Source organism: Galleria mellonella, unplaced genomic scaffold (assembly GCF_026898425.1).
Source record: "Galleria mellonella isolate WM207_F2 unplaced genomic scaffold, CSIRO_AGI_GalMel_v1 utg1217, whole genome shotgun sequence".
Lineage (NCBI taxonomy): Eukaryota > Metazoa > Arthropoda > Insecta > Lepidoptera > Pyralidae > Galleria > Galleria mellonella.
In genome coordinates, this window is record NW_026441984.1 from 829,143 (window position 1) to 847,474 (window position 18,332).

The 18,332-nt window shown below is 33.0% G+C and overlaps 1 protein-coding gene across 2 annotated transcripts; it reads right to left on the reverse strand.

Moving 5' to 3' along the window:
- Positions 1–788: 788 nt before the first annotated feature.
- On the reverse strand, positions 789–13,747 carry LOC113513783 (cytochrome P450 6k1-like). 2 transcript variants are annotated; one of them, XM_031907190.2, is made up of 10 exons: positions 13,560–13,747; positions 10,417–10,581; positions 9,518–9,718; positions 6,209–6,361; positions 5,437–5,621; positions 4,684–4,841; positions 3,614–3,732; positions 3,085–3,190; positions 1,591–1,839; positions 789–1,052 (listed from the first exon to the last, which is right to left on the reverse strand). In XM_031907190.2, exons 2-10 carry the CDS (start codon positions 10,567–10,569, stop codon positions 880–882), a joined length of 1,497 nt encoding a protein of 498 aa, XP_031763050.2. In that variant the 5' UTR covers positions 10,570–10,581; positions 13,560–13,747; the 3' UTR covers positions 789–879. The 2 variants fall into 2 exon arrangements, with proteins under 2 accessions (XP_031763050.2, XP_031763051.2); XM_031907191.2 differs by lacking the exons at positions 3,085–3,190; positions 3,614–3,732.
- Between the last annotated feature and the right edge of the window lie 4,585 nt (positions 13,748–18,332).

An 18,332-nucleotide genomic window follows, 5' to 3' on the forward strand; every position in this document is an offset into this window, starting at 1 on the left:
GCCGAGGCCGTTTGTACACCGACCGCGATGTAGGGGATCTTGTAGCGCTGATTTTTAATCGAAATCATTATCATGTTTTTAAAGGAGTTTTCTACCAGGAAAACTGACTATATTTACCAACAGTAACAATAAATAAACTTTTCATACTAACAGATGAGGTGGTGTGTGTTAGTATGGAAGAATTAACATTTTTGACATTTTTTGGTCCATATTTCATTGAGATAAACATTTAGTTTGACGGAGAGAACACTTAAGTAAAACTTAAACTTTTTTTATATCCCTGACGTGGCAAACAAGCATATGATCTACCTAATGGTAAGCGGTTACCGTAGCCTACGAACACCTGCAATACCATGGGTATTACAGGCGCGTTGCCGACCCAGAAGAAATCTCTTTACCTCAAAAGAACCCTATGCTGTTTAAAATACTATTTTAAAAGTATGAAATTATTTTTTAATTTGATCTTGTATTAAGAAATATATTTTCAAAGTTATTATAAATGTTTTAATTATTTTTATTCAAGTGTTTTATTTGTTAACTAAGTTTGGCATTAAATCATACATAAATGGAGCGACTGCTGCAAAAATGCGTTATTCACGCTTTGCCGACCTTTATGGGATTCACAGTATTTAGCAATTTTACTGCCATATTCAAACCAGAAAACTAAGATGTTTTATCATGTCTGTCAATGATGTTATTTCAATAGTTCCACTAGCTAATAGTTAAAAAGAATTATTTATACCTAAAAGGAAAAATAGACGAAGAGATAAAAGTAAAAATGTCTAATGTTGAAAAGTCATAAATTATATTAAATCTCTTGATACAAGAACTTATTAGACCACGAGCTAACCGTCAATCTAATGTTAACGATAAGAAATGTTAGCATCTGGGTATAAACTGCACGGAGAGAGGACGGTCAGGCGCGAGGAACATACCTCTTTTTTCTATCGAACACTCTTCTGGTTTCGGAAAGTCAGATATTGGAAGAATCTTGAAATTTTGGACGACAGAAGCCAAAGTATTACGCATCGTATTGTAAGCGAAACGTTGACCTGACAACAATAAAATAATCACACATCATATTAAGATAAAGCTAGTGACGTCCAGAGTATTTTTAATCCAAATGCCATTCCAGGTAGACTAATTTTGGCAAATAAGTATAATGATTCATTCGATGACAAGTAACAATCCAACAAGTAGCCAAACCAAAGAAAACTCCAAGAGTCCAACAACGGCTGTAAATGATCCTCATTTAAAAAATAAAATATATTCTCTTCAAATCATTCTAATGAGATTACTTATTTTAATATATTCATTTATATTATAATATTTTATACCACTAAGTTAGCAAACGTATAACTCGCGTGATTGTTAAAGATTGCCGCTATTCTGTGGTGTATTTTGCACGTTATTGAACCTGAAGGAACGATTTTACACTTTTTTAAAAAACCTCATTCTGTAGTCAGTAGGAAACCTTTAAACTAAGCCTTCAATAATGAAATCTCCTCTAAAACTATTGACACTGTACACGTTCACGTAGTTTATAAATGGTTAGGTTTTTAAATTATTTAAAATGCAAAACAATCTTACCTATACAATTCCTTGGACCTCCTCCGAAAGGCATATAAGTAAATGGTGTTAATTTTGCTTCGTTTTCAGGCATAAATCTGTCAGGATCAAAGATCTCTGGGTTTGGGTAATAGATATTATCGTAATGCATCCCAATAGCATTCACATACACTGGAGTGCCAGCTGGGATTGTGAGATTGTCATCAATTTTATAATCCGTAGACGCAATCCGGTCTAACCAGCCCATTGAAGGGAACATTCTCAATGTTTCTGATAAATAAAAATGACAATAAGTAATAGGAACTCACACCAATTGCCTAGTCCTCAAGTTAGGACATTGTTTTATGAGGAATAAGGCAAAATATACGAATATATAAGGACATAATCCAGAACACCTAAATCCCAAGCTGTTCAGAAAAGTTTATTTCCTAAATTGGCTCACCACTACGCCACGGAGTCGTTAATATAACAAATGTTTGTTTTGTTACTATGTAAAATGATAAATAACGAACAAAGAGTCTTAATTATAAACTTATTATATTAATACGTTAGTCTTTATTATTATTATTATTATTATTTCAGCCAATAACTGTCCACATGGTGAACATAAGCCATTTCCCATAAGGGGAGTTTTGCCATTAGTTACTACGCTTGTCAGGCCTTTAGAGGTGTTTTAAAAGGGTATTTGCTACCCATCCCTCGCCGTCACTTAGTCGCCTCTTACGACACTCACGGGAAAGGAAGTGTTGGTCCATTCTATGCCGGGACCACGCGATATTATACGTAACGTTTAAATACGGATACAATACGTTAATACCATATAAAGAACCAAATACACAGAAATATTGTTCGGAGATCCAACCAATAAAATTCATTACACCTGAACAAACAAAATTCTTAGTTAAACGGTCAATTTAATTAATCCTTATTAATAAAATTTAATAACTGAAACAATTATGGTATAAAATCTTATGTAACTATATACTATATAATAACTATATACTATATTTTTTTCCATTTTGAATTTGAAATAGAATTGGGAAACTTGATATAAAAATATATATTTACAACTGACTTCAAAAAGAGAGAGATTTTCGATTCAGTTGTATATTTTTTTCATGTCTATTACCTAATAACTCCGTCGGTTCTAAACAAATTTGGAAAATCCTTTTTTTATTATTTTAAAGTATATATTTACAGATTACAGAATGGTTCAATAGATTTTTTTTATCAAAATCGTTCCAATATTTTAGTTATTAAACCAAAATAACAAGATAAAGTAAGTAAAAGATAAAGTAGATTTTTTGTGCTTCACAATTTTTAATACCTGTCACGCCTGTCTCCCATTAGGGTAGGCAGAAACAATGGAACGCCACATGCTTCGATTCAAACAAACCTCTTTCGCTTCTTCCACAATTTTTTATTATTTATAATATTATGTTATATAATAATGATTCATTTTACTATTATCTTATAATCTCTATAGAATTATTAGGACTCAGTGATAATTATTACCTTTAATAACAGAAGTTAGGTAATCTATCTCACTTAGTGCATTTGCATCCAATTCCCTACCGCCTCTTCTTTTCTTCGCTTCTTGAAGCTCATTATAAAGTTTTTCCTGTGCATAATACAATAGAAAAGGTGATGATAATGATACGTAAATAGGTAATTGCTAAATGTTTAATAAATCAAAGTTCTCTCGTAATACTACCATAATTTTTCCACAACCAATAATTTTAATTCTGTGTGCACTGTAGAACAGTGCACAATTTTAATAATTATATATTTTAAGTATTCTTATGTTATCACATGTATGTTTGTTTATTGTTTTGTTGATGTCAGTTTTGTTAATATGTAATAATGGATGACTTAAGAAAATGTTGTCTACATCTGTAATTGGTGTAAATGCAAATTGCAAGCCCTGTATATCAATTAAAATTAATGTCTGTATCTACACTGTTGATGTACCTTTTAAAAATAAATAAATAAAATCAAAAGTGTTTATTAGCATTAAATGTCGTAGTAAAAGTATACATTTCACCTGTATGTGAGTATGGTACGCCAATTCACATGTAGCATACGTCACAGCTACTGCTGTTGTGTCAAAGCCGCCGAAAAGAAAGATGGCTGCTTGCGCTACAAGCATATCTTCGGTTATTTCTGTAAATTAATGTTTCAACCTATATTTATTTCATAGTTACAATACAAATTCATAATATTTTATGTAACGTTTCGATAATAATATATTATATTACCAGAGGGAGACTGTACAAAAGAGTCGTTTGCTTAAGCACCTCTCTCCTATTCGTGTTTCAATCGTTAAGCTGTTGTGTTTGCATGGCTGTGTTTCAGTTTGAAGGGTAGGATATGGCGTGAATTTACGGGGTACAGAGGAATAACACCTGAATTCTCAGGAACGCATTAAGCGCATGAGGGTATCATGGGCGAAACAGTATACTCTGTTATGTCCATGGTACTGCTCATGTCTATAGGTTACCACTTTTCATCAGGTAATGGAAATTAGTAGTCGTCATCTATAGACATGTGCAGTACCATGGACAGAGTATACTGTTTCGCCCATGATAGCCCCTATGCGTTGCCATTCCTGAGGACTCAGGTATAATTCCTCTGTACCCTGTAAATTCACTGCCATATCTCACCCTTCAAACCGAAACACAGCCATGCAAACACAACTGCTTCACGATATCCCTCTGATAATATAGTTTATTATCCACTATGAAATTTAAATTAACACCAGATTTAATAAACCACTGCATTACTCTTGGTTTGGCCATTTGGAGAGGATGGATGAAAGAAGAATAACCAAAGAGATTTATCAAGCAAGATGTAATGGATGTGTCGGTAGGGGTAGACCTAGATGAACGTATGTCGACCAAAAAGATGACGTGCTAAAGAAGGACCAAATTGAAAGTACCCATAGCCGGTGAGCGTGTATGAAAAGATTGATAGATGTAGAGGAAGCGAAAGAGGCTTGTTAGAATCGAAACATTTGGCGTTCCATTGTTTCTGCCTACCCTAATGGGAGACAGGCGTGACAGATATGTATGTATGCATTACTCTTCTGTAATATCGCTATAATATATTAATTACCTTCTCTGTTTTGAACAGCGTCATATTTTATTTTGCGTAAAACATCCAAAAGATCATTGATTTCGCTAATACCATACTCGAAATCACCTCGTTCTTTAACTACTGCACGGTAGATCTTTTTGATATGGTCTATTGAATTCTTTGGAAAAAATGAGAACCTATAAATGACGAAAATTCAAAATTATTCCATTTTGTCCGTGCAATAATTAGAATGTAATTCACGTTCTAAAATTACGTGACTGTGATGAAGAAAAAAGAAGACGGTTATTTTATATTTATTAAAAAATAGCAAATAAGAGAAAATCTAAAACGAACTGTGTCTTGTCAGCTTAAAAAAAAATTTAAATATAGAAGATAAAAGGAAAGAGACAAGTAAAAAATAGCCATTATGTCACAAGGAAAAAAATAGTCTAAACTCATTGACGAATTTGAAGTTCCAACAAGTATCTATACATAATACTTTATGCATGATGATAATAAGGCAAATCACAAATTTCATTATACCTTATAAAGAGTTTCGAAATTCAATTATTATAAGATTTTTTTAAGCATTTATGAAGGTTTTTAATAAACCAATACCATTAATTGATATTCCTTTAATATTGTTAAAGTAAATTCAGCATTTTAATCTATTTAAATAAATATCTAAAATATATTTCATCGTAAAATATACCGATAGAATATAACAATAGGATTATTCAGATGATGGGGCCTCGTCCTGATAAAAATTCCAATTTCTCACTTTATTCTTACCTAAATACATCGACCATTTCGGGTAAAAAGAAAATGCTTGACCACGACAAGCCTCTATACAGATTGTACCTCATAAATGTTTTTGTAACGTGCCTCAAAGGACTTTCACCCGTAATGGTAGCGTTGTCGTTTAAACCAAATGCAGCTGCTCCGATCATGTCTGTGGTATAATCAGCAAATAAGGACTGGAAGAAAGAAATACTAGTAGGACAGACAGAAATAATATTTTTTTATTGGATCGTTACTATTGAGTGTAACATGTTCACTTTCTTTTATTTCATTATATTTAAATTAAAAAAGAAAACTATAATGTTCGTATAACTAACAAGACAAAGAGAGAGACTTTGTACAACCGTAAAGCAGTTGTTTGCATGCCTGTGTTTCGGTTTGAAGGGTGGGGATATGGTGTGAATTTACAGGGCACAGAGGAATAACACCTGAGTCCTCAGGAATAGCAACGCATGAAGAATATCATGGGCAAAACAGTATACTCTGTTATGTCCATGGTACTGCTGATGTCTATAGGCGACGGTTACCACTTTCCATCAGGTGGGCCGTCAGCTTGTTTGCCATTCTAAGTTGCATAGAAAAAAAAGAATTGAATTCGAAAACCGAAATCCTTGTAATTGTTTGTATTTATAATAAGTTTACTCCTGTAATCTTTTGGAGGAGCGTCTATCTATCTATCTCTCTTAATCCTATCTATATACTTTTTCCTAGTATCTAAGGTTCTTAAAAAAATTTAATTATAATACAGATAACTGATCCTTACTCTGACATCGATCAATTTGTTTTGTGATACATCGCTTCTAATTCTTTCGCATAATTGCTCAGTCTTTGTGGTAATGAGTCTTTGAAGAGCTCTTAATTTCGCTGCTGTAAATACAACTGTCAGACGTCGTCTCATATACGTCCAGAGAGGATCCTAGAATAGAAATTTAAAATTAAATTTACCAGAGGGAGACTTTGTACAAAAGTCGTTTGCTTGGACAATTCTGTCCCATTCGTGTTTCAACCGTAAAGCAGTTGTGTTTGCATGGCTGTGTTTCGGTTTGAAGGGTGGGATATGGCGTGAATTTACTGGATACAGAGGCATAACACCTGAGTCCACAGGAATGGCAACGCATGGGGGGTATCTTGGGCGAAATAGTATACTCTGTTATGTTCGTGGTACTACTCATGTCTATAGGTTACCACTTTGCATCAGGTGCGTCGTCACTTATACATTCTTAACAGTCAGCTTGTGCGCCATTCTAAGTTGCAAAAAAAAAAATGTAAACGGCCAGTGAGCCAAGGTATTGCTTTACATAAAAATCAACCAATTATGAGTTGTAAGTCAAAAAGTGTGGATGAACGGATAAATATTAATAATAAACGAAATAACAATACCTGTCACTTCAGACTTCCTCAAATGAACACCTGATTCAACTTTACATTTCAAAGTATACAAAAAATATAATACATATGTACTAAGGTATGCGGCTATGGAATGGTTTACCAATTTTTATATGAAATATTATAACAATGTCTACCAAGTTTTAAAACAAAAGTTAAGAATTTTTATTTGAGCAAGTTGTCATCTTCGTAATTTGTTTGTCTGGTTAATATACCTACTTATTTCTTTACATATTTAACAATTTTTAAGTTTGTTTTTTATGGATTTACATACATGTAGGTGTGTATATATATGTATGTATATATATATATATATATATATATATATATATATATATATATATATATATATATATATATATATATATATATATATATATATATATATATATATATATATATATATATATATATATATATATATATATATATATATATATATATATATATACTTGCAATCTTGCATATATTAGATCTCCATATATATTTAAAAATAACAAAATTTTCATCGTGACTCGGATCAAACTGTTTATAATATACTCCTTTCCATTCAAAGGTATAAGGCGATAAGGTCGCCCATTGTTTTCTCAGTATGATCATTTCTTGTAATTGTTTGTATCTATAATAAATTTGCTACAGTAATCTTTCGAAAGTAACAATACAGAGTATCCAACCATCTATCTACGTAATACTGCATACATTATTTATTATATTATTATCCGATACTCTTAATACATAGATAGATAGGTACTCTTTATTGTTTACTCTAAAAGATTACAATAGTAAACTTATTATAAACATAAACAATTACAAGAAATAATCACAATGAAAAAACAATAGGCGACCTTATCGCCAAGAGCGATCTCTTCCAGGCAACCTTTGAATGGAGAGGAGTAATTATAAACAGTTTGATCGGAGGCACGATGACAATTCTATTATTTCTGAATATAGAGATGCGATACATATATTTATATTATATATTAATATTTTTTTATACTAGTATAATAGTAAACAAGTATACAGCCCGTTAAATGTTAAACGGGGTTACCGTAGCCTATACGCCGGGGATGTCACGCGCGCGTTGAATATAATGTACACATCTGCATATAATCACTGTAGTACCCATGTATTTATTACTAGCTTTCGCCCACGGCCTTGCCCGCGTGATAGTACAGCGTACGCAAAATAAGTAACTTTTCTGGTTGATTTTTTACACCTTGTGTCCGATAAACCCAAATAATTTACGGAACCCTATTTTTTTCCAAAATAAAATTTAGCCTATGTTACTCGTGGATAATGTAGCTTTCGAATGATGAAAGAATTTTTAAAAACGGTCCTGTAGTTTTTGAGCCTATTCATTAAAACCAAACAAACATACAAACAAAGTTTTCCTCTTTATAATATTAGTGTAGATAAATAGTTAATATATAACAATATTGTTAAAAAAATGTAAAATCAAAGTATCTTATCTACATAGGCGGTGTATTACGAACGTAGCCCGAGAAGATTTCATTGCATAATTTCAACAAATGGTTGTTTTGAAATGAATGATGGAATCAATAAAGATAATGGACATCTTAGTCCTCAGGAATATCAATATATGAAAAGTATTAAAGTAAATTCTGTGAAGTCCAAAGTACCCTTCACGTCTATAAGTAACTATTACCGTTTCCTATGAAATAAGCCACTAGCTTGTTATATAAAAATGCATTATATCTATTATAATTCATATTCATATGTTACGGGACTTAATGGACGCCACAGAAAATGCAGTTCAGGTGTCCATGTTTTAGACTGCAAACATCTAATTTGGGTTAATCAATAGGAAAACACCATTGATTCGCTGAATGAGAATGTTTTGAAGAAGTACATTCAAAACACATTCACGTGCGTTAACAATTTGTTGCTGAATTGACTTTTTTTTTTGGTGTTCAGAAAATTAAAAAGAAAATATTTTTGGCATAAATTTAACACATTGTCAATTCTGAATAAGATTGATTCGATTCCCTGTATTTAAAAAATTATCCTTGTTGTTAAAGTTAACAAAAAGTTAAAAAAATTCCTCTCTTCTCTCGAGGGAGGTCCTCAACACTTGATGTCAGAACCTTAATTAATATAGATAAAAACATAACAAATCATAATGACTTCATAAATAAATAAAAATCAATTAATTAACACTGACTGAAATAAGGAGTTGGTGTCGTGTCGTATCAAGAGGTAAAGAGACTCGCTGAAAATCGTAGTGAGTGGCAAGAACTCCACCGCGCAGCTCTTAAATAGGATAGATAGATAGACTGAAATACAATAATAATATAAATAATAACAGGAGTATTAAGGACCCAACATTTACATGCCTATGTATGGCAAAACATGTACTTATGTTTTTTATATGTTACACTATGTATCTCATGTTTTAAGTGAATAATAAATAAATAACGCCAATTCCAAAATGTATATATACATCCAAAGGTTGCCTGATCGCTTTTAGCGATAAGCTCGCCCATTGTTTTCTCATTATGATAATATTTCTTGTAATTGTTTATATCTATAAGTTTACTATTGTAATCTTTTGGAGGAAACAGTAAAGAGTATCTATCTATCTGTCCATATAATTAAGATAAGAGCAGAAAGATGAACCTTTTTTTAAGCTAAAGCAGTAAAGAAACCTGCAAAGTGCTATACTTACGTTAACAGTGAACAAGTTGAGAGAACCAATTGGATCGGAAGTGCCGGAGCTTAGGAATCTGTTCCTAAACACATTGGAATCTTTCACCAATATCCTTCTAGCAATTTCTGGCGAGTTGATAACGAGTGCTGGTCGCCAAAACAACCAAGTTCCCACATATGGAGTTCGGAACTCTTTATATATTCTCTTCATCCAAACAGCCTGAAATATAAAACACAATTGTATGTTATTTAAGATCATTAATATTACAATTTCATAGCTGTGAGTCATCATATGAGCCGATAACCGTCCACTGCTGAACATAGGCCTAGCCCTATTCGAAATTAACGCTTGGCAATCAGGTAGGCTACCGCAGTTTGGCTTTGGTTTAAAAAAGGACGCTGCTGTCCATCCATTGTACATTAAGTTCCCTTTATCGCCTTTTACGACACCCACGGAGAAGTAGTAGCCCATTCTACGCCAAGATCACACGGCTGGCTGCAACTAAATACCTATTTATTACGCCAATTGGGTTGAAAATATTATAACTTTTTTTTTGATGGGTGAAAATGGTATGGTAACTCCGCCTGCGCTAACGGGATATGCTGGCGGAGCGCCAGTAAAGGGTGATAGATGAGAATGAAAACAGGCCAGTTAGCCCATCATGATGAATTCATCAGGAATTAACCATGATAGTTTCTAGAGGGACCCGCGTCTCAACTCAGCTTATTGCTTTACCCTCAAAAGAGCCAAACAGTGATATTCTGTTGTGACCAAGGGTCAGTCGCAAAATTCCTTAGAAAAAATTAAAAAAAGAAATATAGATAAAATACATTGTGTGTGTTCATTACATTCACTAATATATTAATATTTTTTATTTTAATTAGTAAATAAATAACAAATATCAATATCATACTTACAGGGTTCTCCCTTTGCAGAAACGTGAGTCCCCCAAGGATGGGGTGCGGCGGATGATGCGGCACATTCCGACGCGCCCAGAACACCTTCACTTTTTGCCATCGGAAGTACAGCCAGGATAATAACAGAAGAATTACGAGTGATATTAAATGCATATTTACGTGTATCTGGAAGAGTTTAATTAAAACATAAAAATGTATAATATTTTATAAAATAAATATATATATATATATATATATATATATATATATATATATATATATATATATATATATATATATATATATATATATATTCTTTATTGCACTAAAACATACAGTAACAACAATAAGTTAATAACAATGTTAGCAAAGGCGAACTTATCTCTAAAAGAGATCTCTTCCAGTCAACCTAACACAGTGGCATAGGAAGTAGTGAGTGGGCAGTTGTAGTGCTAAACATAGGTTAAGTAAATATATACTAAATATAAATATAATCCACTGCTAAACACGGGCCTCCTCTATAAGGGGAGTTTTGCCAATAACTACCACGCTTAACAGGCGAATTAGCAACTGCAGTTAAATTTTGGTAATGTTTTAAGAGGGATGCTGTCCATCACTCGTCTTGAAAGAAATTCAAAAAAATATACTAATATAATAAAATTTACTGTAATAAAATAATAAAATTTCGAATTTAATAAAATCACCTTGGTCCTCTCTTACGACACCGACGGGAAAGAAAAGAGTAGCCTATTCTATGCTGGGACCACAGGGCTACTAAATAACATTATGTAAGTTAAATTATTTGAAAGATCACTAAAGTAGAGGGAGAGTTTGTACAAAAGTCGATTGCTTGGGTACCTCTGTCCCATTCGTGTTTCAACCGTGAAGCAGTTGTGTTTGCATGGCTGTGTTTCAGTTTGAAGGGTGGGATATGGCGTGAATTTACTGGGTACAGAGGAATAACACCTGAGTCCTCAGGAATGGCAACGCATAGGGGGTATCATGGGCGAAACAGTATACTCTGTCGTGTCCATGATACTGCTCATGTCTATACCCGACGGTTACCACTTTCCATCAGGTGGGCCGTCAGCTTGTTTGCCATTCTAAGTTGTATAAAAAAAAATGTAAAATCTGACACAGTAATAGAGTGACTATATAGTTCAAGTACTCTAAGGATGATAAAGATGAAATGTTTTCGAGTAGCGGCTTCGTACACACAAATGCAGTGTAAGACAAATCATTAATAAATACAGCATCATTATCGTTAAATAATTCAGCAGTTAATTGTCCAATGTATCATAAATCATAAATACAAATATAAAAAACTATCTCGATCCATTCTTACTCCGCTAAACCTAATTTAAATGTAATAATAAGCCGAAAAAACAAATCAAACTTACATATATTTTTAGCAAGAATCTTCGAATGTGAACCTTATTAAATAAATTAATTAAAAATTACTGTACTGTCAAGTCACATAATCTTTTTTTTTTATGCAACTTTCAATAGCAAACTGCTAAGCTGCTGCTAGCAAACTGCTAAAATATGTAAGGTAGTTGGGATAGTTTTTTATCTGCACTGTGGACGGTAGTAACACCTATATCTTTTGTTTTGTATTAAACAAATATGGTTACGAACGAGCGTAGTTTCCTATTCCCGACCTACCTATGCGACGTACATTAAAGGTATATAAATAGAGCATCGAGTCTCAAAAACGAATCAACTTTTTGTCAGCTAATTGTCAAATTAACTGGCGCGTTTTTTTTATCATTAATCTATATACTTACGCACGTAATTAATTAAATATCTTGACGCGTTTATATTTAATTAATAAATAAATAAAATGAGTTTTTACACATTAAAAAGGTTCAAAAATTATAAAACAAAATAAATATTGAAGTTATAAAGGAAATACTCATAACTATTTAGCACGCAAAATTGTATGAAAAAAGTTTTATTTTTTTTGATGGGTGAAAATGGTATGGTAGCTCCGCCTGCGCTAACGGGATACGCTGGCGGAGCACCAGTGAAGGGTGATAGATAAGAATGAAAACAGGCCAGTTAGCCCATCATGATGAATTCATCAGGAATTAACCATGATAGTTTCCAGGGGGAACCGCGTGGAGGTCGACCTGGTTGGGTATATTGCTAGCAATGGGATTCTCAGTCTCCATTACTAACAATCCCTTTCCCCCCAAGGCAAGTGAGTTAGCCCATCGTAATTAATACAATTTCAATGAAAAAACAGGATATAGGGGGGAGGGGAGAAGGGATTGTTAGTTATTTGGACTATGAGTCCCATTATTAGCAATATACCCTGTCAGGTCGACCTTCATTCGATCCTCCCTGGAAACCATTATGTTTAATTCCAGGTGTATTCATCACGATAGGCCTTCTCATTCTCACCTATCATCCCTCACTGGTGCCCAGCGTATACCGATAGCGCAGTCGGGGTTACCATTCCATTATCTACACTAATATTATAAAGAGGAAAACTTTGTTTGTATGTTTGTTTGCTTTTAATGAATAGGCTCAAAAACTACTGGACCGTTTTTAAAAATTCTTTCACCATTCGAAAGCTACATTATCCGCAAGTAACATAGGCTAAATTTTATTATGGAAAAAAATAGGGTTTCGTAAAATAATTGGGTTTTTCGGACACAAGGTGTAAAAAATCAACCAGAAACGTTACTTATTTTGCGTACGCTGCCTAAACTATAAAAGATAGAACCATAAAATGTTCTAATTAATTGTATTCTAATTTATTGATCTTATAAATATCTACAAAAAAGTCCGCGACACATATCTATGTCGTGTGAGGCACAACAACCATTCTTTTATTTAAAAATCAAAAAAAATTTTGGACTACATTTAAATGCATTTATTTTACTCATGCTATTAATCCTTATCAAAATAAATTATTTCATCAATAAGTACAGTTTATGTTGATAATATTTGGTCTTTGAATGATTAAAATTGGACGTTTGGTTTTGAAGTTGTGGTGAAATTAAAATATTACTATTTCCAAAAATTGCATATTGCGATAACCAAGATCCACGCGGGCCAAGCCGCGGGCGAACGCTAGTCATCCATAAAAAAGTAACTTATATACAAGTCTGCCTGTGGTATTTAAACTTTTAACAATAAAATATATATATATTTACCTTATTATCCAAATAAAAACACTGTTCCAAACAGCGTTCAGTGCTCCCAACCAGTCCCAAAGGTAAAAAATGTTTATTTTTATTACAAATTACAGTAATATTGTTATTTTTATTATTTCGTCGTTCATCATCACGCAGGGGACTCAAAGATAACCGTCACGTTATAATATAAACATATCACTGACATATATTTGTATGCATTCACATTATAATTATCATTGGCATACAGTAAACATCATATTGGGTCGTATTGCTGTCTTATCTACTATTGGGATGGATAGAAATAGAAGATTTTGTGATATATTCAGCTATGTTATAATATATAACAAATTATACGAATTGATTTAACAGAAGAAACGACCTTGGAAACAATCTAGAAAATATCATAGAAGAAACAATTTAAGAGGATGACTAGACTGGAAGTATGACTGCTTAGTCATACTAGTAGGTACCATACTGTAAATAGGCAAAGAGCAGAGGTCAGTGCCGTTTGGTACTAACCTCTGCTCTTCGCCTATCTGAACGTTACGAATTTTACAATAACAACAAAATATTGATAACCTGTCTAAATAGGAGGGAGGGCATTGTATTTTATTTCATTTGTATTTTTTATTGTATTTTTTTTTAATGGGTGATAATGGTATGGTAACCCCGTCTGCTCTATCGGTATACACTGGCGGGGCACCAGTGATAGATGACTGATGAGGATGAAAGCAGGTCAGTTAGCCCATCCTGATGAATTCAATTAGAATTAGTCACGATGGTTTCCAGGGAGAACCACGAGGAGGTCAACCACCAGGGTATATTGCTAGTAATGAAGTTAATTGACCCCATTACTAACAATCCCTTTCCACCCTTTTTATTGTATTTTGACATTCACAAAGGGAATCGAAACCTATACAGTGTTTCCCGTTGGTCTAGAATCATAAAATTTGGCAAGAAGCAATGTTGAGTAGCACAAGTCAGGGAACAAATCCGAAAACTGTAAATTTGTAGTTCTTTCACAAAAAAAAATAAACTTGATGATTTTGTACGGAACCCTCGTCGCGTGAGTCCGACTCGCAGTTGACCAGCTTTTTTTAAAAAGACATCACTATTTTGTATGGCATCTAGAACTAACAATCAGTCTGAGAATTTTAATTTGAAAATAATGTAAATACTATGAAATTTTCTTTTCTCTAACGTACTGAACCTTTTTACAATTATATTAGTGTTTCATTCGCATTGTGTTTCAACATCGTCATCTTCATATCTCCCATTAACTGCCCACTGCTGGACATAGGCCTCCCCCAATTCCATAATTGCATTGTGTTTAGAACGTTGTGATCTCTGACTACCCCTCACCTAATGGTGTCTGTTATTTATTTATTTAGTTAGAACATAATATCAAATGGAGGCGAATGTAATGGACACATACAATGCATTTTATTTATATTTTTTGTTATTGTTATTTTTAATGAGGAGTTTCGCGACTGACTCTTGGCCACAGCAGAATGTCAGTGTTTTGCTCTGTTAAGGGCAAAGCAATAAACTGAGTTGTGACCATTTTGTGTTACTATGGCACACGCATGAAGGAAGGGAAAGAAAGGAGATTGTTAGTTTATATATTTTGTTTTTTTCTGTTTTTTTTTTTATTTGTGCTTTTTTATTTTCATTCTTTTATCTCTTTTACTGTGTATGTTTTTTTTATTGTAATTTGTGTGCTGTAAGTAATGTAAATAAATTATCTATCTATCTTTATATAGTTACAATTCAGTAATAAACATTAAAAATCAAATATTTAAATCCAACACGCGACCTATTTTTTAAAAGAGCAAACCGACAAATTACGTTTTACTCTTTCTATAAAACAAAAATAAGAATACAGTCACGTTATTTTGTTCATTTCGTCCGAAAGTGTCGGCGGGGCCACAAGTTCGTCTACTTATGTATTCGGCAAGTATCGTCCAGATAACGTTTATACGCGGACCACGTGAGAAATCTTGCGCTATTCAATCTAACGGGAATTAAGAGTAGGGAACATTTACGTGAACTATTTATTAAGATAAGGCCACGAAACGGGAGGTGAGTTGGAATATTTTGATATTTTTTTTTTATACAACTTAGAATGGCAAACAAGCTGACGGCACACCTGATGGAAAGTGGTAACCGTCGCCTATAGACATGAGCAGTACCATGGACATAACAGAGTGTATTGTTTCGCCCATGAAACTTCCCATACGTTGCCATTCCTGAGGACTTAGGTGTTATTCCTCTGTACCCTGTAAATTCACGCCATATCCCACCCTTCAAACCGAAACATAGCCATGCAAACACATCTGCTTTACAGTTGAAACACGAATGGGACAGAGGTACCCAAGCAAACGACTTTTGTACAAAGTCTCTCTCTGGTGGTTATATAACACAGTCCTACTCGGGTTTGTACCAAACAGTTGTGCTGCCATGTTTGTGCATAGAAATACTAAGACAGATCACCCCAGTATATAACACGCCGGAATATTTCTTAACACGACCAATTTTAGAGTTTTTTTATGGGTGATAATGAAACGGTAACCCCACCCGCGCTACCGGTATACACCGGCGGGGTACCAGTGAAGAATGATAGGTGAGGATGAAGCAGATCAGTTAACCCATTGTGGCGAATTCAACAAGAATTGTTCACAATGGTTTCCAGGGGGAACCACTTCCTTTCCCCCCACATACACACTTTCTATACACTAGCCTGCTATGAATTGAGAAAAATAACAACTAACGGTGTATCTTTCGTCCTGTTTTTACTAATTATATTTGCATAAGAAGAAAGGAGGCAACCATATGAGTTACAGTTTTTATTTTATCATTCCTTCTATGTAATTCCTTGTTCTTTGGTTCAGACAGTTTAGAGGCCCACCACCGTCTATATTACAGTAAGGGTCCATTTCTAAGTGATACGTGTAATTAATTACGATCTCTTTCGGGAGCCATATTTATATCATGCGAACTATATGCTTGTTTAATAAAACTAACGATTCCATTACGATCCGATTTAATTGGCATCTTTATATATATAAATTCCATATCACTATTTTGGTTCAAGCCAATTTCCCAAATCGTTTACCCGATTTTGATGAAACTTATTTTGTTTACTTTAACTTGGGAAATGGCATAGTTTTAGTCCTGACTAGCTTTTTGCTCGTTACTAAGAACACGTAGACTTCAAAAGTAGGTAGACACATATAGATAAATGAAGATAAAATAGATTTTACGTTAGACCGTCAAAAATATAATAGTAAAAAATTCATTCAATTTAATGCTTAATAGTTTTTGTTCAATACCAAAACAACATATACAGATAGACAAACAAAATATCTAAAAAAGATTATTTTAGCATCTATTGGACTTACTTCTTAGTGAGATTAAACATTTTCTATATTATTTTTTCTTAAATATCTCCCATATTACAGTCATTGTTCAGTTAATTTTTTTTTTATACAACTAAGAATGGCAAACAAGCTGACGGCCCACCTGATGGAAAGTGATAACCGTCGCCTATAAACATGAGCAGTGATCATGGAAATAACAGAGTTTACTGTTTCGCCCATGATATCCACCATGCGTTACCATTACTGAGGACTCAGGTGTAATTCCTCTGTACCGTATAAATTCACTGCTATATTCTACCCTTCAAACCGAAACACAGCCACACAAACACAACTGCTTCACGGTAGAAACACTAATGGGACAGAGGTGCCCAAGCAAACGACTTTTGTACAAAGTCTTCCTCCGGTAAATGGTATCTGATTAATGAAGGATTTGACATGTTTCTTAACTTTTGTCCAAGTTCATACATTAATTAATTAACAGTTAATCAGGACAATAACGGGATAATGTTACCTTAAAAACGAAAACTTTACCTATAATATTTTAAAGGGATTTAACTTTCTAATAAGTTATGTTAAAAACATTTCTGTTAAAACCAAATTATAACATACCGCGTATAAAATATTTCGGAGCAAAGAGTACAAACGAGTTTGTTTGGAATTTATATTGCAAATTCAAAATTTCTCATCACTTTACAACAACGCAAAAATTTCGATTTATTTTGATACGACTTTCGAAACGAGCGGATTCTCGATTTTTACGATGTTTTTGTATGTATGTTACACTAAATCCTTGCTAATTTTAAACTAATTTTAGTAACTTTTTGTTATTTTAATTACACCATATTTTGTTATGTTTAAAGTTACTTTTTTATAGAAGCTAAACAAAAATTATTATTTGCTATCATATTGCTATTTGCTACCCCATGGAGGAGTCGCATGAATTGGTATTAAAAGTACCCTAAGTGTTAATCTAAAATATGGTCTATCTATGCACTAAATTTAAATCAAATTCGTTCATCCGTTAAATAATATATACTTTCATATTTATAATATTAATTAGATCAAGTCAGCAAATTACACTAATATAATAAAATTGTAATTAGTTGAGAGATATTAACAAAAACAAGAGAAGTCAAAATAATATTTTTTAGAAAATTTGGCTGCTTGTTTTGTCCCTCAAAAACAAGTTTACCAAATTGGATGCAGTTTTCACTAACGCTATATTTTAAGTTACACTTGTATTAATATTATTTATTTAATTTTATATTGCTACACTATCAAAATATAAACCATTTCATTGGTTTTCCTGTTTCTAAAATTCTCACCTATAAAGTAGCGAATCAAATCAGGAAGCTACTATGTCAAATAATGTAATTGTAACAAATTCCAAACGATACATAAACCAATACCA

What these genes read in the sequence shown, in the direction of transcription:
- LOC113513783 (XM_031907190.2), bottom strand. Translation starts at nt 10,569, where the DNA reads ATGCATTTAATATCACTCGTAATTCTTCTGTTATTATCCTGGCTGTAC. An exon ending in GAAATGGTCGATGTATTTAG is followed by an intron (nt 4,842 to 5,436) that starts GTAAGAATAAAG and finishes CGTCATTTATAG; the next exon opens with GTTCTCATTTTTTCCAAAGA. An exon ending in AGGTCCAAGGAATTGTATAG is followed by an intron (nt 1,053 to 1,590) that starts GTAAGATTGTTT and finishes TATTGTTGTCAG; the next exon opens with GTCAACGTTTCGCTTACAAT.